The sequence below is a fragment of the Aquila chrysaetos genome, chromosome 13 (genome assembly GCF_900496995.4).
Source record: "Aquila chrysaetos chrysaetos chromosome 13, bAquChr1.4, whole genome shotgun sequence".
Lineage (NCBI taxonomy): Eukaryota > Metazoa > Chordata > Aves > Accipitriformes > Accipitridae > Aquila > Aquila chrysaetos.
Window position 1 is genome coordinate 22699636 of NC_044016.1, and position 26043 is coordinate 22725678.

General features: G+C 36.1%; 1 protein-coding gene across 1 annotated transcript in view; it reads right to left on the minus strand.

Annotated features, from left to right (window-relative positions):
• TTC27 (tetratricopeptide repeat domain 27) overlaps positions 1-26043 on the minus strand; it is a 139860-nt gene that overhangs the window by 11494 nt on the left and 102323 nt on the right. The window contains exons 11-16 of the mRNA XM_030035326.2: positions 25752-25847; positions 23437-23559; positions 17254-17481; positions 9817-9915; positions 7990-8042; positions 3607-3772 (exon numbers count right to left, since the gene is read on the minus strand). Coding sequence (XP_029891186.1) covers positions 3607-3772; positions 7990-8042; positions 9817-9915; positions 17254-17481; positions 23437-23559; positions 25752-25847 — 765 coding nt within the window. The remainder of the gene's footprint in view (positions 1-3606; positions 3773-7989; positions 8043-9816; positions 9916-17253; positions 17482-23436; positions 23560-25751; positions 25848-26043) is intronic.

Below are 26043 nucleotides of genomic sequence, written 5' to 3' on the forward strand. Positions count from 1 at the left end.
TGTTTTAAAGGTCTATTTCTCAGTAGGTTCATGAATATTAAAAGGAATATGGAAATTTGAAGAATTTTTAGAACCATTAAGGAAGGAAGGTAAGAAAGATGCTTAAAACATTTAAGGGAAATACTAGGAAACTGAGACTTTTCAAAGTATGTCCTTTGCTGTAATCTTTTATTGCATTGTTGCTCATTTATAAAGAGCCCTTCAGCTTTTCCTTGTTCAACTCTCTCTGCAGAATCTGTACATACATTATCTTCAAGCCTCATGATATCCTGATCTCAGAACCTTTGCCACAAGGATGACATCATTAAGTAACTAGAATAGCTTACAAGCAAAATTTCCCAAAGCTGCATTCTGTACTCAGAAGTCTGGCACAAAAAGACAGCAATGGCCTAACAGAAATCACAGATGAAGACATGAATGCCTTACTGTTATTAGAAGAAATTAGCGATTTATGAATATGACTTCATACTATGCTGAAATAAAATAAAAAAAATCTGATGTAACTACACAAACCAAGGACATTTCAAATTATATATTCAATTGCACACTCTTAATTGATGCATTCAGTTTCACAAGGGGTATTCTGCAACAATTATGCTAAAAGTGATTGGCTTTCTGTTTTCACAAAGAATTGGAATCAATGACTCAACTTGTTTCTTCCAGTCCCATGCATTTTTATTTATTTATTTTTAAATTATTACCTTCTTTCTCACCACTATGTCTTCTAGCTTAATAGCCTATCAATTAAAATCTACAATGACTACAAATACTAAATATAACCTGAGAGAAGATCATACTATGTTGCAAGGAAAAAGAGAGGTATGCTTCCACTTACTCACGTTCCATGATTTTACTTTGTTAAAATACAACTGCACAAGATGGTTATAAAGCATCTCTATTTAAAACAGGCCAGCTGGCAAATGGGAGAGGCTCAGAAATTAATGGTGAGCTTTGTAACCAATCTCAGCAGAAGCTTTTAGTTTTATGTGCTTTTTTTTGGTTTTGCTATGGGAATACTCTTCTCTTCCTTGTGAGATTATTGATTAAAGCCTTTCTGAAATTCTTTAATCAGGCTCTGAGGTTTTTCTTGGCCAACTAGCAAAATCCTTCTAATTGAGGAAACTTTATTAGAAGTTATGATGAAACCCAAAAGCACTTTACATATCAGAAGCCAAAGTTAAAATTGGGATGCAAAAAAAATTTAGGATACATAGCATATATATACTTCTGTAAAAATGATAAAAGTTGTATGAGAACAAGATAAAAAAAGTTATACAACAAAAATAGAAATTCAGTGCAAGCAATATCCCAAAATATTTTAATAAAATATCCTACATAAAATTTGAGAAAACACATTAATAGGAGCCTGTATCATCTCAAAATATATAAAATGGACAAATACATGTAGAAAGTTCTATTCCTGGTCAGTTGTCAATCTGATTAAAATAATACAGTAGACCACCCCTAAAAATGTTATTTAAATTAACAACTGAGAAAAAAATTCATTAAAAAAGGCAACCATCTATAAGATGTTCCATGAGTGAACACACAGGTCCCACCAGTACCACAATACTGTAGCTGCCAAACACACGAATCTTTACCATATATAAGACTGTTTTCCAAAGACACTTTTTAGTGCAAAGGGAGTTTGAGAACCTTTAACGTTCAGCCATATCAAACCCAAAAGATTTTATTCATACAGAATGTTATGCTGTGCGTGGTTGGCTTTATAGTAGTAAGTATTGTACTCTGTGAGAGACTGAAAGAGTTAATGTCTCAAACATTGTGGTGGGGCAAGTTCTGCTTAAGGACAAACCCTGCACAGCAAGGAACCAAGGTGAAAAGCCCATCAGCTCAGACATCAGCAACAGGAGGGGGAGGGCGCACTGGAGGGGGCACAGCTCCCTGTTCTGATAAGCTGTTCTGATACAAAGATCAAACAATGGCAGTGCCTGCAGGGAAGGAGAAGTTACTCCACAAACGACCCCCAAAGCCCAAAGACTCACAAACTGCTCGTTAACCTGACAAGTTCGGGTGCCCGCCCGAAGGAGGGGCAAGGATGATAAAAGGACACAAACTGAAGCCCTGGGTGCGCAAGCCCACCGGGACTAGACCCCTCAGCTGACTGAACCAACGCTGGACCCAGGACTGGTGAAATCTTCCTCTCTTCCTTCTTCTCTCTCTGCCTTCTTCTCTCGTTCCTTTTCCACAATCCCTACACCTCATCCCTTTAAGACATAAAACCGTTGACCAAGTCTGGGACTAAGAGTGGATCCAGCTGCTCCGGGCCCTTCTCTGAGGGGGAGTCTGGAAAGCAAGGGGGTCTGCTCTGAACCTCGTGACTCAACGGGAGGGATCTCCTTATTCCCTGAATTGATGTATATGGTTACTCTGGTTACACGGTTTACAGAAGTAGTCTTATGCCAATTCCTGTTGTGAGAAACCCTGCCACCTACCACCATGCCTCCCCAGTTCAGTTTGCTTCTGTCATGAATAAAATCTTTAACTGATCATTTGGTGTTGTTTCACCTTAATTTAGCCCGAGGGAATTTCAAATTAAACGTGACTCCCTGGTCTGTCCAGTCTGGATCGTGACATACTCATGTGCAATTTGTTATTAAAAAGTAATCTGAAAAAAGTTTTTAACATCCCTGCCCCCCATGAACAAATGAGATGTTTCCACAACCATAATTAATTCTCTTTGTTCTTTCTCCTCATCACTGAACTCAAACTCCCAAGATCCAGGAAAGCTACTTTTAATCATTTTATGGGATAAGAAAAGAAACATACTGCTGGGATCAATGACCAGCAGCAGCTGGGTCCTCTTACCCCGGTAGTACACACAAACTATAAGAGCTCATAAGCTCTTCAACCCGATCCATTAATTTTGCAAAGGCTTTTGGAGGTGTTTCACTACTCTGCTTAAGGGATTCTTTCTTTGGCTTGCCTGTTAGATTCACCTTGCTATTTTCACTGAGTGTACACAACCTGCTTGGATCAGGACCTGGTTTTAGGTAACATCCCAGCTGAAGCTGTTGAAGTAGGCTCTCAGGATTTTGTCCAGAGCATACATTTACAAACACAGAAGTTAACTGAACTACAGTGAAAGATGAGCAAAATACTTCCTTTATTTTTCTTTGTTCTGATTATTAAGAATCAATGTTCTGACTGTAATGCATCCAATCTATGAAACATAAATAACTTTCAAAGGCTCATTTGTGGAATTTTCAAACACATGGGAAAAGCTTACCTTTCTTTAAACTAAATAATTTATATTATTTCTGATACTAAAATATGCAGGAACAATATTGAAAGATGGAGTTATGCAATGTGTTTTATTTAAGAATAGATCTTAAAACTGCAAGGATCATATTTGTCCTTCCACAAAGTCTGAGGCAATCTGGATGCAAAGGTTTTCCTTTTTGTCCATTTTTATTTTAAATTCTTAGTCTTACAGTCCAGATCTCACAAAATTAAATGGCTTGCCTACAAGCTTCACTGGTATGTGTACTGTCATTACTGATACCATTAACAGCAGAAATCTCTCTCTGTTCACAAGAAAAATTAATGAACATACAGGATGACTTAACACGAAAACTTCCCCACCTGTGTATCCTTGTACTTTTCTCTTAAGTCCATGAGCCGGTGATAAGCTTTAATTGCTTCTGAAAACTCTCCAACATCTGTACTGGTGAGAAGATAGTTCTCCCATATTTGCCAGTGCTCATAGTTGCACTTGAGAGCTTCTTGGAGGGTTCGAAATGCTTTGATTCTAATCAATAATAAAAAAGAATAATAGAAAAGAAGATTCTATATTAAAGATTTAATATAGAAAATTTCTATATTAAAATCAGTTGGCATTGTATCAACTAAAAAGCTTACTTAAAAAATCTCATTTAGAAAAGAGTGCAAATGTAAAAGTTATTGTTCATCATTTACAACACTGATAATTCCTTAATCTCTCTTGCCAATTACTTTCTATCAGTTCACTCCATTTCTATGTTAGCACTCATAATTACATTTTGACAAAAATTCATTATAATTGTGCCATCTCTGTCAATATTTTCTTTTCTGAATTTTTAACTGGAACCATGAGAAAACAATCTTACTCATGCTGCAGTTGTAACACATAAAAAAATTAAAAATCACTGAGTTCATGGCAGATGCAGAATGATATTGACTCATTTCATCACACAAAGGAAGGTTACTTAACAATAACAGCTTTTTGTGATTTATTTTAAACATTTGCATGTGGTAAATGTGCATACCCATTGCACAGAAACCCACCACTTTCAACCATTTTTTTCTTATGTCATCCGGAAGCTTTACCTACACTCCCTGTTCCCTGATGCTACACTGCTCAGTACAAATATGTCAGAGTGGCCCCAAACAGTATTACCGTCCTTCACCAAAGGTGCTGCCCACTGAACCATCTCATAGTGGCAGGAGAAACTGTTGTGGAATAAAGGTGGACAGAATAATTCCTATAGTCACTGTCAAGTCAGGAAGCATCTTTATTTTTTCAAATGGATCCACTGCAGGCAACTCTACCATTCTCTTACTCAGGGAGAGAAGTAATGGCATTCTCCGGTAAGGAACATAAAGACAGTTTTGCTGAATCAAGAATATGGGCTGAAAGCAGCTGCCCTACAGTTTACAGAGGTATGACCTCCTGCACAACATGCAACCAATGCTGCCAGAGAGGAGACAGAAGCAATAAGTCATCTTAATGCAATCTGAAGCACATGTTGGTAAAGTCTGAGTGCCTATTGTTTAAAGCTTTAAAAGTACTGCTAAAAGTTTCACTAAATTTGAAACTTTAAAAAAAGCTTTGCTAGAGAACCAGAATGATACGGTTCTTAGAAGTCTGAGAGATTTAAGCTTACTTTCAGCTGGACAGTCATGATATGTAGAAAAAACACAAAAGAATAAATTCCTTTAAATGAAAACTTGAAACAGAGTTTTCCCAGGCTGGTAAAAACCTTCTTTGAAGACGTATGGCAATAAATCTCCTCTTAATAAAGATCATATAAAGATGGCTTGTTATAAAAATTTGCAGTTCACTTGCTCTACTGCTTGAGTAAGTTGCTACAAGTGCTGTCTCTAAAGAAAGACAGCTCAAAGAAATTGTTGGTTGAGTTTCTAAAAGATTGTTCAAGAGAATGTAAATATCCTAGCCACGAAAAGGGAATATCTAACTAGTGGATCAGGCCATTAAAAGTTTGGAATGGCTGGGTCAGAGAAAAATGTAAATAACTGCCAATCTAAGCCCATAGTATTAAAAGACTCACCACATACATGCAAAGAGAGCTGATTAATAGAGCAAAATTATTGAAGGAAAACAGGTCATTTGGCATAGCTACAGCAGAATAGTCCACAGGCAGGATCTTCCCACGTTCATTCCCCTTTTCTCTCTCTTCTGATATACTGATATATGTGATGCTGCCAGGTATATGTACTAACAGTTGGGTCTCCTCCACTGTTAACAGTCTTAGTAAGAGATTTCAGACCCTGATTTTGACAGATTATATTAGAAAAGAACAGAGACCTGCTCCTTTCTCTGTGGATTTTGCTACAATGGAAGCTGGGATCTGCCACAGCTCTCCGACAGGCTGGAAGATGCTCTGGCTGACTGATGTATCCCAATCACCTTGAGAAACTGTTTCTGAAACTGCTCTTCAACATCTGCAGGAGTAGCCTGTATGATCTTCCCCATCTTCTCAAAAAAGTTAAGAAATTATCATGAGGGCGGATGCCAATCAGATGGAACTGTGAAATGTAGACAAGATACCAGAGGGATGGGATGGAAATCGTATTCCTCAAATCATCACTCTTGCTACGCTAATAAAGTCCTCTAGGTTCTCAAAACAAACCCCCTATGTATGTAATAAATCATATAATGATGTATCCTTAACCAGGGCAACAGTTAAACCAATTCATATCCAAACAGGAAAAAGTAGGCAGTAGCAGTGCGTCACCTGTCTTGGAAACCAGGAATCCTTCACCCAAAGGACAGAGGGCTAGTCCCAGTTTGTTCTGAGAAATATGAGATCTAGATTTCAAAGGCCTCCTGGCACCCAGAGAAGTTTTTCTGGTAAACTGAAGAGTCTGTTTACATCACAACTAATTTTTCTGGAGGAAATTCAGAATACACAAAACTTGTAAACTCTTAAAAAAGCAAACAAACCCCCAAAACAACAAAACCCCTTTCATTTGGGTGTCAGCAAGTTGTTTGCGTACTCTTTTCAAAAAGACTTACACATTTTATATTTGTCTGTTGTATGACACTGCTAAGCCTTACCCAAATGCACAATCCTTGAGTGGGACTGATTTAAGAGCCTGGTTGGACTAAAGCTTGATTTTGATGACTGAGCAAAAGAAAACAATTAACTTAAATATCTTATTTTTGTTTTCTTTTTTTTAATCCTCCCCTCACTTTCTTTTTTTTTTTGCTAGCAGGCTTGAAAAGTAAGTATTTACACTTTCACCACTGCTTAGCCCCACAAAAAAAATTGTACTGAGTGAATTACTACAGATATCCTCTGTTTTGAGAGTGGGTTAAACTAACTCACACACAGTCTTGATCTATAAGTGACTACACAAATAATCAAAGGAGTTGCTATTCCACAGCAAATACAGGCCACACTCAGCTATCAGCATGTGATGCTGACTAAAGATTTCCTGTACACATATTCCTCTCCCGTGTGATTCCTGTGGGAAAAAAGTTCAGAAACATGCCTCCCTTTACTGCTTTTGATACAGTATCAAATAGGTCACAAGTTTTGTATGTATTTAGCATGTTAAATCACAAGAGTAGATTAACAATAATAAAATTAAACCAATAAAGTTAAACTAATCACTCAGTAGTTTCTCAGCCTTGTAGTAGATGAACAGACAGAAATTATTTTGATTAAAGAGACTTTTATGAAATAAGCATGAGCCAGTACACTGAGCATCTGACATACCCTTTTGAACTTTATGCAAAAGAAGGAACAATATCACATACAGTCTAAGACATTAAACTGGGCATTCTCAAGGCACTGCTGAAGATGAAAGGAACTACCGAAAAGGTGAAACAAGTTCTTGATTTCTACTACTTTTTAGTCTTGAGTGGTTATTCTAACTTTCATTTTCTCCTCCTTCCTGCTCCCATTAGCAGCATATCAAACCATCTCTTGAATTCATTTATATTAATTCCCATATTTCCTTGGTATGTTTACCAATTTACCCTTTTATGTAAATTTACTCTTCTTTTTCTCTCTTTTAGTTTGCATCCTGACTGCATAACTGTATAAACTGATGTCAGATTTCGAGTAAGGTTTTTAAAAATTTATCTTATTCTTTTGTTTCATTCTTTCGGGACAAGTTGTAATGTGAAAATTCTTCTTAAATATTAAGTTCTTTCAGGTATTCTGCATTTACAAGTAACTTTTATTACATTGAGCTGAAATACAAAATAAGAAAGGCAGTCCATTTAGGTCAAAGCTGCTTGTACTAATGGTTAATTTGGAGGAAAAAGAACAAGTGAGCTAGTGTGTGTGCAGATTTCCATCTGCTTTTGTAATATAAAAAATAAACTGCCTGTTTTTCCCTTAAATCTACTGAGATTAATGTAGTATGAATTGACATAAGTCTGAATATATAGTTTGCTTGAAATGGACATATCTTTTTAACTTCACAGTCAAATTAGTTTCAATAACTTCAATATGAATGTTTTGTACTGGTTGTACTTTCTACATCATAAATACTTTTAACAAGAAAAAAGTGTAGAGTGAGAGGTTGCTACTTTTATAAAGCTTATGAAACTCTTATTTCCTGTAAAATGAAATATGTTATCAATGATCCAACCTGGGAGAGAGAACTAAAGGGAAAAGAATTACAAAATATGAGGTAACCATGTTATAAGAATAAAAAAGTCAATGTCAAAAAAAGAAAAGCCCAATTATTTATTTTGGAAGCAGTATCTTCTAATCCTTTTGAAGTACCTACTTCTGTTTTAATCTGATATAAGCAGTTGATAAATTGTTCCAGGCCTCAGCATTCTGTAATGATAAAAGGAGAAGTACCAAAAAAAATTATTCACTTATATTATGCTCACTTGATAATAATACGTGAATGACCTACTGTGAAATATCATCAACTTTACTAATCACACATATTAACACATTTTCTTCAAGGCAGTCAAAATATTACATTGAAATAGAAAATATTATATGAAAATAGAAATACATAAATAAATATTATTGACTAGAGCAACAATCAGCTATATAAATACCAATTAACTGTTTTCTGGTTGGAATACACTAAGTCAGCTCTTGCCTTCAGTTTAAATTGCAAACAGGCATCCTCTTCTGGATCTAGCTGGGATGGCTGGAGATGTCAGCGCTCCCAGCAGCTCATCACTTCTCACTAGCTGGACGATACTTACCTGCACTGCTCTGTTAGTGCTAAAAATTATCTGAATGTCCCCTAATGCATCTCAGGCAAAACTAACACGGTTAGTTCCAACAGTGTTTTCAACTGTTTTAGCTGAAAAGGATTATGGAGTGCTCAGACAATCTTTCCTCTTGTAAAACCAGCAGAGCCATGTACACAGACAATTCCTGCCCATCGCTTTACACTGCCGTAAAGTTGAAGCCACACCACTGAATTCAGCTAAGTGACAACTAGTATAAATTTGAAGAACAGAACCTGGGTACTGCAATGAAATGTACTCTCGTACTGAGTACAGCTCCTCAGGCTTAAGGAGCATTTAAATCATGTTGGGAAACCTTTTTGAGGCTTAATTCATGAAAATGGTCATTATATTTCTGCAGATCAATGTATAAAGGTAGGTTTCACCTCCATAACAAAGAGCCATCCCAGCATCCTTTACTCACAAAAGAAATACCACTTAACCCACTGAGAAGTCAGTTGGCTTGTTGATATGAATGCAATCAAGTACAGGCACCAGAGATAAGTGAATACAATTTTATTATCTACTTAGAAGTAAATCTACTGAAACAAACAAACAAAATCAATATATAAAGTAAAAATTCCAGTTAATTACAGGGTTGTCTGTATGTACTTTTTTTTCCCCAAGTAAGTTATTTCATTTTATAAATAAAGAAAAAAGAATACTCTGTCACCTTTCATTGCTTTCTCATTCTTTTCCCCATGAGAAAAGACTGAATAATAGCTTCTATCAAGTAGGTGCCATTAACTCCGAGCAAACAACATGCTGGCTGGCAGTCAGGCCTTTTGACAAAAGTATTGCCAGTGCATTCCCGAGAGGTAATCCAGCTGAAGACTCTGCTATCTCAATGCACAGCCACACTCAAACACCAATATTGTACACATGCTTGCCCTGTGCGTCCTGAAAAACTGGCTAACAAGCTCCATTCTCCCTGTGCTCATGAGCTATATAGTTACATATTAACTGTCATGCAACCACTTCTTTGACTTTTTTTCAGGAGAATTTGATTACTTAGAGGACTAAGTATTTTAATTTAATTTTTTTCTTTTATCTCTCTTTTTAGCACTCCTCACAGTCTACTTATTCCCTTTTCTCTGTTTTAGCAATGTATGCAAGCATAAAGGAATTTTTTGCTCAAATGTATTTTAACATTCACACACACATACTTGGACAAAGTTAAGTATTGGGCAAGTATTTTTATGATGCCTCATGACGAAAATATATCCTTCATGCACAAGTTTAATTTATTCAAAGGGCTAAGGTTTAAACAAGTTTTTCATTATTGCTTTGCTTGTTTATAATGAAAACATCCTTGTTGCTTTTAGATAAGCCATTTGAATCGCTTGTTGAAAAGTACATACATCTGGTTCCAATGTCACACAGCGTTGAAATGCTTTGGCAGCACCTTCGTAGCCTTCTAAAGCAATGTATGCGCAGCCCAAGGAAAACCATACACCTAGCTGGAGAGAAAAAATGGATGATTACATATATACATACATATTTATCCACAAAATAAATAATTTTGCCTGGATGCTTGAACACACACTACTCGTGCTGATTTTACCTGATTTTCAGCTATCTTAATAGTATTGCATTGGAATAAATAGTATCCAGTATGCAGAACACAGGAAAACTTTAGGTTCAAAGTTTTAATAAATATGGATAAACAAAGGTGTTGACTATATAAAGACCACTTAACGATATGTGAAGTGCTCTTTAACAGTGCATCTTCATTTAGAGAAGAAAGTGATAGCTATTTAGAGGTTTGCATATTTTGTTTTAACTTGTGAAAAATCCACACTCACTTTATAGTATTACAGTTAGGTCAAATGGTAAATACTAGGAAATTTCTTTCAAGGAAATCGTATTTTACAAGAAATATTTCTAATGGCTAAACATGAACATTTCAAAATTATAGCTCTTTTTACTCGTCAGAATATCAATCTTCTCTAGCTTATAATGCAATGTTTAGAGATAGAAATGTACTTAATGCCTTGCGTAGAGAATAGAACTTTACCAGTTCAATAATCCTGCATTGTAAGTCTTTAGGTGTTACAGCCAAATACCTCTCATACATACAGATTCAACCAGGAAGAAGAGCTCAGCATCTCCCTCTCCACTTCCCCTCATGAAGCTGTAGAGAGCAATGAGGTGGTCTCTCAGCCTCCTTTCCTCCAAACTAGACAAACCCAAAGTCCTTAGCCACTCCTCATAGGACATTCCTTCCAGCCCTTTTACCAGCTTTGTTGCCCTCCTCTGAACATTTTCAAGGACCTTCACATTCTTCTTAAATTGTGGGGCCAGAACCGCACACAGTACTCAAGGTGGGGCCACACCGACACTGAATACAGCGGGATAATCACCTCTTTTGACCAGCTGGTTATACTGTGTTTAATGCACCCCAGGATGTGGTTTGCTCTCTTGGCTGCCAGGGCACACTGCTGACTCATACTGAGCCGGCTGTCCAGTGATAGGACACGAGAATGGTTCAAAGCTGTCCAGGTTTAGACTGGACATTAGGGAGCATTTCTTTACCGAGAGGGTGGTCAAACACTGGAACAGGCTTCCTAGAGAGATGGTCAATGTCCCAAGCCTGTCAGTGTTTAAGAGGCAGTTGGACAATGCCCTTAATAACATGCTTTAACTTGGTCAGCCCTGAACTGGTCAGGCAGTTGGACTAGATGATCATTGTAGGTCCTTTCCAACTGAAATAGTCTATTCTATTCTAAATAATATCAAATATAGGCATAAATTACAGCAAATTAAATATGTATTTTCATAGATCTTCAATAGCAAGTTCCTGATTTGCCACACAGTTTATTCTCAAACAGCTGCAAGTTAAGCAGTACTACCTTTTAGAAAAGGTCTGTAATTCAGAAAAGTATTAAATCCCAAGTACATTGACAGAACATTTTCTGACAGCATTATGCTGTTTAAATGTATGCAGTCAAAATCAAACAGGACATTTTATAATGTGCTGCAAAATCATTCCAGGTAGTACTACCTAATGCAATAAGCTCAGCTGTTTCTCTGTTCTAAATGAAACATAAACAGGTTTTCCTGGAAAATTTTTTGAGAGGGGGAAGAAGGTTGGGAAGAGGAAGATGGAAACCCAGGTTACATTAACTCTAATTTATACTGCACAACAACATATTACTTTTCAAGATGTCTGATTAATGTTTATATTCTCTTGTGTTCTGGGTACTAGCTCTGAAGCAAGCAATTCTGATAACACGGGCTCTTTGTAGGAAACCGTAATGGCTATTTAAATACAAAAATGTTACCTTAAGAAACATTCGCAAATCAGAGATTTTACAGGGTTGAGGATAAAGCTGTTGGTTCATATGCAAGGAGCTACTAACTCTACAGATTAATTGCAAACTGTGGCAGATATTTTTGCACTTCTCTCCAGATCAGACTCATTTTTCTGTCTCTGAGACCCAACTTAAAATCAGTAACAAGGTATCAACTCCTGACTTACCTGCTATAGAGTTCATAGTTAACCTGCTTCAAAACTTAGATCCCAGAGTACAAATGTATGACATTAAACCCTGTCAGATCTGGCACCCTGGTGGCCAGTCTTCATGATATCAATAAAACAACTGAACAAGTTTGGCAATAAAGACATCCTTTTGCATTTGAGGGTGTACGTGGGTGGCCCATCCTCAGAGCATATGGATGAATAGGTGAAGATAGAACTGCCAATTACATCTGGCCTGGGCAAACATGAAAATCTACTTTTCAGCATTGTCAGCCTGTCACCTTTCATGATCCTTGAACTCATCATTCAAAGAAGAAACTGCACAGGAAGAGAAAACAATGTTTCCCAAATCTCAGAGGGCAAAATTAATAGGAAATAAACATTTAGTCAATCTGATTTTTTAAGCCTCTTTTATCCATGAGGTTTCCAGAAGTCCAGCACTCCCACATAGCTGCTACCTCATTAACTCCCCTTTCTCTTATTTTTAGATCAATAACTTTTTGGACATGAAAACCAGAGGTAGAGATGGGACCAATCAAGTATGAAATTGAAGGCTAGCTCCAACTCTATAGCTCAGGATACAAGTTAAACAGTGCTTCTGTAAAGGGTGAGAGAAAAACAATCACTGCATTTTTTATAATTCTAACGACTAACAGCAGCACAGTCTCACTTCTGAGCTTGTGCTTCCAGAATCAGATTTGACTAAAAATTCCACCATTTTAATTTTTTGAGGCTGATGGTGAGCAGCTACATCTCTCAGGAACTGGCTTACCAATGCTTAAGGAATTGACAAGCTTTCTCAAGGAAAAGTTACAGCATGAGGAGAAAGTAATGATTCTTTACTTCTGCGGAGAAAAGCTATATAAGCAGGTACCTAGTAAAAATCATATAGTGACTGCAAAGAATGATACATAATTTTCATTTCTTAATAATTTGAAACAAGATGTTTTGCCTAGCAGTAACTATGTATGAAGGTTTTGACTGAACGGAAAAAATATGAGAACTGAACATGATGGAGAAGGTTGGGAAAGGTGTCCAAAAGGGATCCTTTAGCAGATGAGATAAAAAATCTCTGTGGTGGGAATTAAGTCAAGGAGCCTCATGAGATGCTACGATATGAAGGCAAAAAGTATACAGAAAATGGAATAGGTCGTGCAGATGGAAGAATGTCACTATATGTTAAAAAAACCCTTCACTATCAATCATATAGAAAATTAACTGTGTAAATGTACAACAGAACTGGTATGGATTAAAATTTCAGGCCTCAGTAAAAAAGCAGTATAAAGACTGTATCTCAGAATACTTGACCAAAATGGAGGAGGTAAGATGCTGGGGGATATCAGAAGGCTGTGAAAGTAGAAATCCCAGAAAATACAGGGAGATTTCAATTATTCCACATAGTTTAGTAAATACCATAATGGATGAAATTCCAAGGCTAAATTTTTTAGATATGAAGAAGCTAGTCAGAAGACAGTACTTACCTTGATCCTGACCAGTATGAATGATCAGGTTCAAAATGTTACCGTACAAAAGATACTTGTAATGTATGTAGATTCACTAGTCCTTCAAGAACAAAGGCAACTCATTTAATACAGAGGATGTTAAATTTAAGAGCTACTTAAAATGGAAAAGCTATGTTAAAAAATAAAAGGGGCAGCTAAAAGACTAAAGGTCTGCAGAAGATTTGAAACACTTAAAGACAAGACATTTCAAGGCTTGGAGCAACTACATATTGTCATTCAAAAAGGCTCTAAAAAGACTAGACAATCATAACAGTTAAAAACCAAATAAAGGAGATTATTAATAATAAGAGGACGTACTTCAAAAGCTGGTGTGCTAGACAAATGAGAAAGCTGGAAAAGAACAAGTCTCACAGGTTAAATGAAAAAAAATGGTAGCTGTGTAAAAAAAACCAAACAAAACCAACCAAACAGAAAAACAAGGTTCATTGCCTTTGCTCTACTATAGCAATGAAATGATATTTTATCATCCCTTAGATATCTGGAAAGGGACCATTAATTTCTTCCACAATATAAAAAGTACAGTAACTCTTTAATAATATATTTAGGATACAGTTTAAGAATGGACTTAAGCTATTTTTTGTGGAAAGAATAGTAAGAATTCCCTTTTTATTGGGGAGGGCATGAAATCTGCCGATCCCACTAGCTGATGTAACAACTGCTCTGAGGAGTGTGACTGACTGAAAGGTAGTGTTAAGGAAAACTTCATCCAAAGTTCAAAAAAGATTTTTGTCAAGGCTTGTAGAACTAGGTTAAAGTTCTTTTTTGGAAAGTATTGGCTAGAGGTTCAAATGTCGCAACTGATTGGAAAAACACATGAAAATGAGCTGTAAATTTTTATCCTTTTCAAAACTGAAGACAGTGACCAGCAAAGGAAGATAATTTAGGCTTGGACTCTGTTAAAACTTGCCATCAGGAATTTCCAGGCAAGTCTTTAATAAGTCTAAATCATTATGAAATGCTTTAAGAAAGTCTAAACAATTCTCCCATATTAGTGGGAATATGGTTCCAAAATAACCTAATTATGGTATAGCCGAATACTTAAAAAAGAAAAAAACCCAAACCATATATCTGAAGAAACTTTTTTGTATTTTTAAAGAATTTCTACTATTTGCATATGGCAAATACATACAGATCTTTTTTTCAGAATCCAGTAAACTCTTCAGTACAATACTCTTAGGAGTACAGCAGTGTCAGTTTAGACACAATCTATACCCTGTACAGCAAAGTTAGTTTTTGGAGTTAGAAATTACAAAAAAAATTTTAAGAGCTCTAGCTGAGTGAAATCCTAGCTAAGTACCTTTTTAATTACTCATTTTTGGCATCATTTATCTCCCTTATAATTCAGTTTCTTTTGAACACAACACACTGACAGAACATATTGTAGTTTTAAGTAAGTATAGAGACTTTTATCACAATTTCCAATGACAGAGTCTAGTTCAACTCGTTTAAGTTACTTTTACTATTACAAGATGAATGCGAAGGAGAATTGTTGAGAATAAGCCGCTCATTGCATTGTCCAAAACTTTAAATTCCAGACGTAGTTGATGGCAAGCTGACTTCTAAAGTGTGACTGTTTTCCCAAATTGGAGAGAGATCACTTCTCTTGCTTCACACCCAAGAAAATTAGCCTGAGAGGTTATGAGCCAAATAGTCTAGCACAAAAGAGGATGATTCTTTTCTTGCAGACTGTGACATGGTGGAGAATGGTGCGGGCACAAAAAGGGTGCTATGAACACTCTTATTTCTGGAAAATTCAAACGTGAAGTGACTGGATATAGAGAACCATACACTGTTCAGCACAGGAACTAACAAATCTGTAATTTAACAAGCCGTAAGTTTTGTTATGCAGACTTTCACCGCTGGAGAACTGACTACATGAGCTCTTTGATTTCTGGAATTGTCTCAGTCCAGCCTTGCAAGATGCTCGCAGTGAAACTGCAAGAGAAATGCATCTGTCATCCACTAGGCATGTACTAGGACAATTCTGTGAGGAGCAGTGCTAATGAAGAAAAGTTTTGGATATATTTGAACTGTAAGACTTTCATTCCTTTGTGGATTCTCCAAAGTCTGATATGGTGGTTGGCTCATACTGCAAAGACCTACCTCAGAGACCTCAACCAAATTTGACCAGTTGGCCAAAAAGAGCACACAAGATTAAAGGAGGGTTGACAGAGAATGGTTTTACCCATTAGGTATTTTGGGGAATCGCTTGCTGCAGTCTAAAAATCCCTTCCTCCAAAAAGGTTTCTGATAACCACACACACACAAAAATTTCTTTGTAATAGTGAGTCCTTGTTTACCTGATAAATTATTCATAATTCTGGGAACAATTCATTAATGAATATTTTCCTTGTCTTAAAGTCCTTGCATCTAGAATCACCTTCCTGTCTGCTCTTCAACCACAAGACATCCTGGAATAGGAAACAATTCATTTCTGTAGTGACAGAATACGAATAGACTTTAGAAGGCAGTGATATGTCAATCCACACTATCCATTTGCTCAATCTATTTGTTTGAAACAATTCATCTGAATCTTAAATAGAGCTTCCTGAGCAAGAAGAGGAGGAAATGTTTGCTTTCCTATATGGACTGGCTTATTTTTGTTGGATTGCCTTTCAGTTTAAGCTTCCTTTGGATAGGACACAAAATAAAAAAACATCTCAGCAGAGTTTTTCTCAGTTTTGAGCCCTGAAGGCCATCTTCTGCAGCCCTTTATTATCTGGGAGTCCTCTTGATTTCAGTAAGGTTCCTATCTGAGTAATATATATTTTGTTGCCACTTCCTGAGTAAGAGAACTGAAAGACAAGGGGAGCATTTTTGTTAATTTTGCTTTCCATTCTAAAGGTGTTTATAAGTTATCTGGAGTTCACTTGAATAAGAACAGGACTCTGATTCACTGGAATAAAATACGTCATTGAAATACAAAAAATGCTTCAGGATAAATGATTTGAAAGGCTGGAGGCCTTTAAAATTTTTCTAAAGCAGAAGTCCAGCTAGTTATGTAGAACTCAAAACAGCAGCTTAGGCAGTATTCTTTGGAGGGCAAGAAAGAGGAATATCCTACTTTTTGCATGGACCTGGAAATGGCACAATTTTTATAAATAAACAACCACAAAGCTGTTCTAAATTCTCAAGACCTTTCACAAGGTGGACCTTATTGGGATGGGATATAGTAGCTGAGAAACTGAAACAAGATTACAAAAATTGTCTGCAGAACAGCTTGTGTAGGATCTGTCAAAATAACCAGCTTCATCAAGAGAAGTCTTTTGACTGTGGTTTCAGTTTTGATGCATTACTGTAATAAAAGCTACTGCCATCACAAGTGTAACACAATGCTTCTCAGTGACTCCAGAGCAGGACAGACCAGAATACTTGAAAAAGGTTTCTGTGAAATAGAGATCAGAGTTTGTAACTCAAAGCCAACAGACAAGGCAAAAGGATAATTTCACTAAAATCTGTACAGCATTCTTCTTGTAACTATTTTGCTTGACACTTGCTCATTATTTATTTGATGATAGTTATTAATTTTCAATGGCTTGATCTCTTTGAAATAGAAGAGCTGGACAGGCAAAGAATTAGGTGTATGCAAGGACCTGAATGCAAAAGGATGTCTTCATTTCATTATGCTACTGTTTTTAGCCAGGCTTCCAAGTACGTGGTAAAAAATTTGCTAAGAATAGTAATAAGCCTTTACTTTCACAATTGTGCACAGAATTGCCTTTTAAAAAAGTGTGTCATCATTCAAAACCGAACACACCAACTAAAACAAAGCTATATGTGTATCATTTCCCAACCTGCATAGGGTTGATCTGCACTGAACGTTCAAAGCACTCCACGCATTCCCTGAATTCCCGGTTGCGGAGATGGAGGAGGCCTTTGGAGCGCTGGGCGCGGGCGCTGCGGTGCCTGGAGAGCTCCCAGGCCTTGTCATAATACTGGTGATCTTTAAGAACATCACCAAGCAAACAATATAATCCTGGTGTTTCCTTTTTCTCTAACTCCCGCCTGAGTATTTCTTCTGCCTGTTAAAGAACAAAGAGAAATCAATATATAATGGGACAATTTATTTTCAGTTAATCACTTACCTGAACAAATACCACTTTAGCACCTCGCAATCATCAGTTGAAGACTAAGAAGTAGGAATATTAAGGAAACAGTACCTTGATCCAACACAGCATCAAAGATAAAGTCTAGAGTGAATCTGGTTCCAAACTGTTTTTTTTTAAAAAACACACACTTCAACATCAACACAATATGGTGGCTTTTGGTTTAACACACCAAGGAGAATGTACCCATTAAAACAAGAAGCAGCCTGAGCAAATATCAGTCCTGGACATCAAACCTACACCTACTTAGCAATGCAGTATCAGCACCATTAAGGTATGTGCAATCCTAATAGTTTATCATCTGTGTTTTTAAATATCCTAATAAGTACTCTTGCAATGACTGTTATTCCTTTATCTCTAATTGCTCTTTTCTGAAAATAGTTATTTCCATTCTATTATGTCTGAAGACACGTCCACTTTCATCCTGTTGGTTTTGGAAATGCTACTCTTTTACATAAGATGCAGAAGTTATAAATTTACTAAATATTTGAGATAAAATATATTCAGAATATATACAGCATTATGGAAAAGAAGACACAAGCTGGGTCTCCCAGACATCTATTACGGGCTGTAACCAACTTTCAAAAGCTCTTTATCTGAGGGCCACTATCTTGCTCTAACAATAAAATTATTGTTTCTCTTTTAAACAAGAGATAGTCTACTTTCTGTGCCTTTTTGAAAAGATAAATACACTGGACAGACGATCTGCTGTTCAGACTGAACTCTTACCTCAGTCCCCTGCTGCAAAAATGTAACATACATAATTCAGCTCAGTATAATTTTTCTATTAGAAAACATCTATTTGAACCATCTGAACCAAGAAAGATCCAACACAGCCTGCCACAGAATTAAAGTTTGACATTGTAACACTAGTTATTCTTCTATCATAGCTAGTTTATCTAAAAGGAAAGCTGAGTTCCTCTCTACATTTAAATTATAACTGCTTTTCTTGTTTCTATAAGAACCATTTTCTTTGCCATTCAGACGATCTCTAGAGAATAAGTGTCTTCCTCCAATCAGTAAAATTAATTGATCCTGTCTGAAAATCATCTTTACAAAAATGACTTTGTTTTACTTTGTTTTGAAATATTTAATGCATAGTGATTTTAATACTTCATTTCTACGGTAATTTTTGTTAAATAAAGTAACAGTAAAGCCTATAAATATTTGAAGTGCACAAAGGTGAGGAAGGCATGTATTGTTTAGGTTGCTAAAGTGATCTTAAACTAGAAAAAATGGAATCCCAGTAAGAAAAAAATTAGTGGCTGAATATTAGGAAAATAACTTAATGGCAAGTGTTTTTAAGTGCCTATGGAACAGTTCTCCAAAGAAAGCCAAAGAAACCATTCCTTAAAATTTAGAATTAGCCTAGTCAAAGCACTAGAAAACCTGGCCTAACAAGAAGACTGCACTTGCAGAGGATTTGGTTAAAGGGCAGTTTATTTCCCCTTCCCTGCCATGACAAGATTAAAGAAACATATATTAATAATAGGTCTTTAAGATTATTTTTTTCTAGAGCAGAGAGAACCGGGTGCTTTATTATTGCAGCAATCACACTAGGCACCAAAAAGTATGGATTTTTTTCCCCTTCAGATAAAGAATAAAAGACTGAAATGCTGCTGTGTAAACCACAGCTATGAGCTGAAAAGTGCATTGCATGCTGCTGCTTTACCTCTTCCTCTGCAGGGCACTCCCGAGCTCAGATTGCTATTCTGTGGCAGTGCCTAGTACTAATCATACACTAGACTAGAAAGCCAACCACTCACTAACTGTATTTCACATTTAAGAGCATAAAACCATCATGTTCTGGTCTAAGCTTACAAGAATTTATTGCCAACATAAATATTTCAGCACACAGATAAAACAGAGAATTAAATAAGCAGAAGTCTGACTTTCTTCATCTCATTAGCTATCTGATCACCTCTCTGGCACGCTACAAACCTTTTTATTACTTAAATCTTTAAAGGCTAATACAAAGGATCATAACTACAAACTAAAAAAAAAAAAGGATTCTCAAAACATTTGTCATTTGTCTTCTACAAAACCAGGTGATACTTTAAAACTGTATTTTTCATTTTGCACAGGTTTTTGTGAAGAAAAATATTCCTTTCTCCTTTATAGTAAACTATTTTCAAAAACGCACATTTAATCTTTGATAAGAACCCTGCTTCTGCAAAAACCAAATCTTGTCTTAACAACAAAAAATAGTATCAAGAGACATTTTCCTCCCAGCTCACACAAAGTACATAAAAGAAATATAACAAGAGATTTATTCTTACCTATTAAGCAGATATTAATGATTAATTTGCATGCTTTATAACTAAAAATTATATCTAAATTAAATAAGCTTTGGTAAGAAAATTATCAATTAAAAGCTACCTAAAAAGAAAAAAATGAAGCTGTATAACCCTTGCAGACTGAAACAGATGTAATTATAACACTGCTTTTCACAGAATGGTCTGCACCAGAATGGATGGCATTCAATACTCAGTTCAAAAGTCAGTTGATTTAAACATAAGAAAGATTTAGGCTCTTATCTTGCTTTCTGGACTAGTACAGTTGGTATGGGAATTAAACAGGCAATGCTTCACAAAAATCCACAATCAGTAAAGAGGGTTCTGTTTTAAATAAAAGATGGTGCCTCTTTATTACTCACTACAGAGACTCCTGGAAACCAAATTTAAGATTCATCCAGCATTTGGCTTCCCAACCCCAAACTTCCACTTGCCATCCCATCCACTTGTTCCCATGCTTTTATTTTCTTTGTTTCCTAAAAGACCCTATTAGCCTCACTCTTCACACATTTACCAGTTCTATTATTTGACAATTCAGTCCTTTCCTAGTTCAAAGTTTTTCCTAAAATGCTTTCATCTTTTCTGCTTGCATGTTAGTTGCTAGGCTACCAGAGAAGTAGCATGAAGAAGCAGAACAGATAAGCATGGAAAGAGGTAGTGAGGGAAAAGGAAAGCTCTTCAGTTTTCACTTCATCTTCCCTGTAACTTCATGCACAACCTTGGGCAAGCCATTTACTCCTCTTTCTCAATTTTGTAGCTACATATAGGAGTGCTCATATCTGTTATGATATGTAGTGGAAATCAAGTTCTTGAATGAGCTCATGCACTAATCAGTATAGTACTACTTGACTTTGCATCTGGGAAGCATTTCCTGTATTTAAAGGTGAGCTTCTGAGATCTTACCATAATTGTGTTTCCTCACTCAAAAGTTTTGAGATATCTGTGTCATGTCATGACAAGAAAAATAACTCTGTAGAATGTGGATCGCTGGGTATGTTGGTCTAAAATCAGACTGTGTACCATGCTGTTTACTCTGAGGAGGTGAAAGAACAGGGATAGGACTGCAAACAGTGTTGTAAGACAGAATACCAAGCTGATGCTAAACGGTAGATCCCATGAATTTCTCAAAAGTCGGCAGCTACCATGCTCTAGAGCTCCTGCAAGGGAGAAAGACCTCACTTCAGTTGGAAGAACTGAAAATTCACATCTCTGGTTCATCCCTTCTTTTTATTTTAGCAGGGAAATAGTACCATTTTTAGTGTATTATCTAATTCCAGTGAGGTTGAAGAGACCTCTTACACCTTAACCAAATAAAGTTGTCTGACATAAATAACACTCTCAAGATCTCTGGGTCCCCCTCACAGTTAAAAGAAGGGAGACTGACACTTTTCAACACCAGTTCTCACTATACACATTGAGATTAGTGTCTCTTTGGCAACAAGTCTGTTAAAGAAATACAATGAGTAAAAGACTGGAATGAGAAAGCCACAGCAACTATCAACATACTGTGCATTCACATTTTATAATACTTTTAGTGACATCTTACTTTGCAAAATTTGTACTGCTACATGGATCTGCTATACCTGAGTGAATTATGTACTTCCCAAGTACACAATGTGGAGCTTTGCATAGCCTTATCTACATGCTCTGTTTCTTTGTCAGTGCATAATTCAAAAGTAGGAGGAAGAAACATATTACTTTGATGAAGTACTCATCAAACGCATTGACATTGCTGATCTCTGGCTGTTCTATTAGATTTTTCAGTATTTAAATTCAGGTTTCCTATATAAAAGCATTTGTGAGTGAAAAACATGCCAAAGTTTAATAGTTTGTTCTTTTGAGCACATATATGCTAAGCTTTAATGACATGAATGTCCCCTGAACAACCTATTGCTCTAGTAGATTCTTGTGCATTTCTAAAAGAATAACTACCATGTTTAAAAACATAAAAACTTTTTTGATAAATACAAACAGTTCACACTCTGAAAGCTTTCTGACAAGGAGCACAAATAGTCACTCCCCTTGGTATACAGCTAAATGTTGCTAATTTTCTGGCTTTTTTGGTCTGAAGCTAGCTTTTTGTCCGGAACTACTGTTACTTAGTACTTACATAGCATTTTCTGTTTTTCAAAGCACAGCACAAACCCTCATTCTGAAAGCATTTCTAAGCAGTTTCCTGTGTCAGATATCCTGTCCTATTCTCCGAGTGCCATTTTCATAGCTCCCTAAGGGCAGTTTGTGAACGTAACTAGGACAGAATGCATTTCCAGGAAATGGAAAATATTGACCTCTATTCCTCCACTGTACTGAAAAGATTGGGATATTAACATACTCTCCCCAAGGCATGCATAATGTGATACAGAGTTTGCCAGCAAAACATATCTACCAGTTTATAATGACCAAAATCTAGGCGCTGGTGCACGATAATTAGAAAAAATATGTCAACATGAGAAATTCTGCATTTTTTCTATTAACTGAAGTTATAGCTCTCTATTCTGTAAGCTTAAATTAGTTTAAGCATAGTCTTTGTGCTTATGGTGTCATAAAGGCACACATACATTCATATATTTAATGCTACCATATACCAAATAGAGGGAAAGAACAGGGAAGAAAAGAAAAAATATATTTTTGTCTGACAGCGAGTATTTCTGAAAGCTATATAAATTCTGAAAACAATGCTTGATAGCATAAGGTCCTGTTACAGTCCTTCTGTGTGAGAGACTGCACCAGAAAGAGAACACAGCTAAAGTTACACACAAGTAGGCATTGCTTCCAGGTATCATTTTCTAAAATCTTCCTACCATTGCTCTAATAGTAACAGCAAAATCATCAACAAAGGAGGGCTCCTACAGGCTGCTACCAGCATTTTTAAACAGTTCTATCACAGATGCATAGAGTTAGGTGATGGCTTTAAATTGTCTTTGGAGTTGATAACGTGTAGCTGTGGCAGTGTTAAAGAAATGACGGAGAAGTTCAGGAAAACATAGACATAGACTTAACAAAATAAAGCCTTTTAATCTTATGCCACTTCTTGTCTCAAATGTTTGATTCTGTAATTTGAATATGCTAACGTTAGGTAATTAAATACATTACGCACCGATGTTGTTCTATTTAAAATGTTTTTAAAAACTACAGTTAATAGTTTGAAATCAAGTGGGAAAGAAAACTAATATCCCCTCCAGACAAAGCTCCAAGACCCCATCATGAATGACTGCTACATCCTTCTTGAAATGCCCAGATTACACCTTACTGTGAGTCCATAGTTAACTTAATTTTCCTCGAATATTTTCAAGAATCACTATCACGATCTCCTTAAGTTATTGCTTCTTAAGTTATTTCTTATTTATGAACTTCTATTTCATGTGGTCGTTACCCCAAATTTTTTTTTTTTTTTGCACTCACAGGTTATGACAGACTCATATGTCATGTGTCCATTTTTCCTGAACAGACACTCCTCATGATACCCCTGTAGAAATGAGTGTCATCAGTAAATTGAGAGCTCAAGCCAGACAGTCCTTCATACTTCTTCAGATCCTATTTCAAGACAGGATCTCAGCATAAAAAACATTTTTCTTACCTTTCCATGCTGTCCTGCTCTTTCATAGCAGATTACTGTATCTTCCCACATTTCCAACTCCTCAAATATCTGTAAGGCAGAGCTGGTGCATCCTAGCTCAAAGAGTAAGGTTGCAAGCTGACGCTGGAAAGATAAGAAATTCCAGGTAAGTGAAAATAGGTAAGTAAATACTATTTACATTTTTAAAAGATGTTAGAGGCATTTCCGACATCAACAAGAAGCAGACAGAGAATATGGAATTATTGCCTCGAAACTTCAAGCTGGAGCCTCAAACAATGTATATACCTCAAAAAACCCCAAACTATCACTAGAACAATAATTGTTTTGATTTGACTTTCGTTCATGTCAGTAGCTTAATTACTTTGAACTAGTTTATAATATAATGCAAAAATGGAAACAGACATGGCAAGCACAAATTGACAGAGCTGAACTTCCACCCCTTAAATGAGGCCCATGGCCCGTGTGGCCAGCAAGCAGTTGCAGCAGGATGTTGGGAATGCTGAGAGTGGGAAACAGAGGCTGAATGAGGGCATTAAAGCCTCTTCTAGCAACGCTTTGCCATAGTACTCTGAACCTGTGAAAAAACAGATTGAGAGAAAGGCTCTGATAGAATTTTGTTAGGTACTTGTAAGAAATCACTGTCCCAAACAGCCAGTGACAAAGGGTGTTAGTTTTTAGTCAAATCAATATTGGATTTGAGTTCAGGTTCAACTGCCTAGTTGAGTTTTCTGTACAGTTAAGTCAGTCTCTGTTATTTCAAACTCAGCTATTATTTTAGTGTACTTATGAAAATAAATGAGTAATGTTTTCAATTTAAAAACAAACAAGGTATGTTTTCATGACTTTGATAAGTTGTCTTTAGTCTTTTGTTTATTTTTTAAGAGGACATTAAAATCACATATAGGTTTTCATCTTTGAAGAAAGGATAACTTATTTACTATGTGTGACAAATACAATTTGGTTTGCAAAAACAAATGGGAGCATTCTGTATAAAAACACTTAATTATGCAATGAGATCCCATACAGTGAACCTCTGCAGTGTTTTTGGTGATCCTGAATGGATTCCTGGAAGTTCTCTATGTATGTCACGGACCTCTCTTTATAGGCTTGGGTTCAGTATCTGTTACCAATCTAAGGAGTTACCATAGGGGAATAGACTGGTAGACAAAAAATTAAGAACTAGCTACAGTTCTTTGAAAATAACTATGTAACAAAGTCTGAAAATCTGTAACAAAGTAATTATTTGTTAGCTTGATATTAATCACTTAGGAAAAACCCTACATTTGCCAGTGTCCGGAACTAAATCTCATTTATGTTTTACTAAATTTACACAAAGTCAAATTTGGTAAAATTTATATAGCCATGCCTCTTCATTACTATGACTAGAAAACTGCAGCCATCTTCCATTATAAATCCCTATTTTAGTATTTCTATCTTTGGCTTGGAAAATTGGCTTGGATTGAAAAGTGCCACTCTGACAATTGGAAATGAAAACCACATTGCTAGTTTTATTGCAAGTGCCTGCAGAAAGGTTGTGTGGAATAATTTGAGAGTGCTACGAGAAGATATGATTGGTTGAAGCAACATGCATTGAGGTTAGAAATCAAAAAGGAATAAAATACTATTAAAAGTAAACGACATGAACACCTTTGGAGGTATGCGATACAAACCGTTTTCTTAAGTTTGCTAAATACAGCATCATCAGATAATGACTCTAATGTGTAGATTTCTGTTCTAGAAAGAGTTTATTGTCAAGATAAACAGTGTAGCTTTGTAAAAAAAATATCCTGTCAGCACTAGTAAAAAGGGCCGTGTCTCGAAAATAAAAAATTTCTCAGCTTGAGGAGCTCTTCAGTGTACTTTTGACTCCTAATTTGGCTGCTTTGACCATGATCCACTTCCTGAAAACAATCCAAAGTGAGTGATCATTAAAAGATGAGAGAGAGGCAAGTAACACTAGCATAAGTAGAACAGTAATAAATAGTAAGACAGTGGCAAGATTATTTTTACAGGAGATATGTTGGAAGCTTGTAAGTTTTGGTCCATTTTTTATTGGAGGAAAAAGGAAACTAAAGAGGAATTGCACTACAAGCAATTATTTCTATGCATGACAGAACAAGAAATCTGAAAGCAAAACACTGCAGAACTTGATTTATTTCCAGAAAATCCTGGTGTGTTGTTACGTTATGTCCTTATTTCTACAGTGTTTCAACTCAAGATCATATCACACTCTCTTGACTTTGGAGTTATGCAGTATCAAAAATAATAAGAGCCACAGACTTTTAAGTAAAGCTTGAAATAGGATTGCTTCACACCTGTATAGCCCAACGGGGAGGCACCTGACAACAGTAGAAAATCTTCATGCGTTCAGATACAGATGTATTTGCATTTTCAAATTGGTCTGCAAGTGCCTGCAAATGCAAAGTATTTTCTGATTTAGTATTTACTTAGACTTAAGTAAGTAAATTCAAAGCATTTAGGATTTTAGGCATTCTTGACATAATGGAGAAATTATATTAAAGCTAACACTAAATGCCAGTAAGCTTACACCATAACACGCTACAAGTCTTTTTATTACCCCATGTAAGAATATGTAATAAACATTTA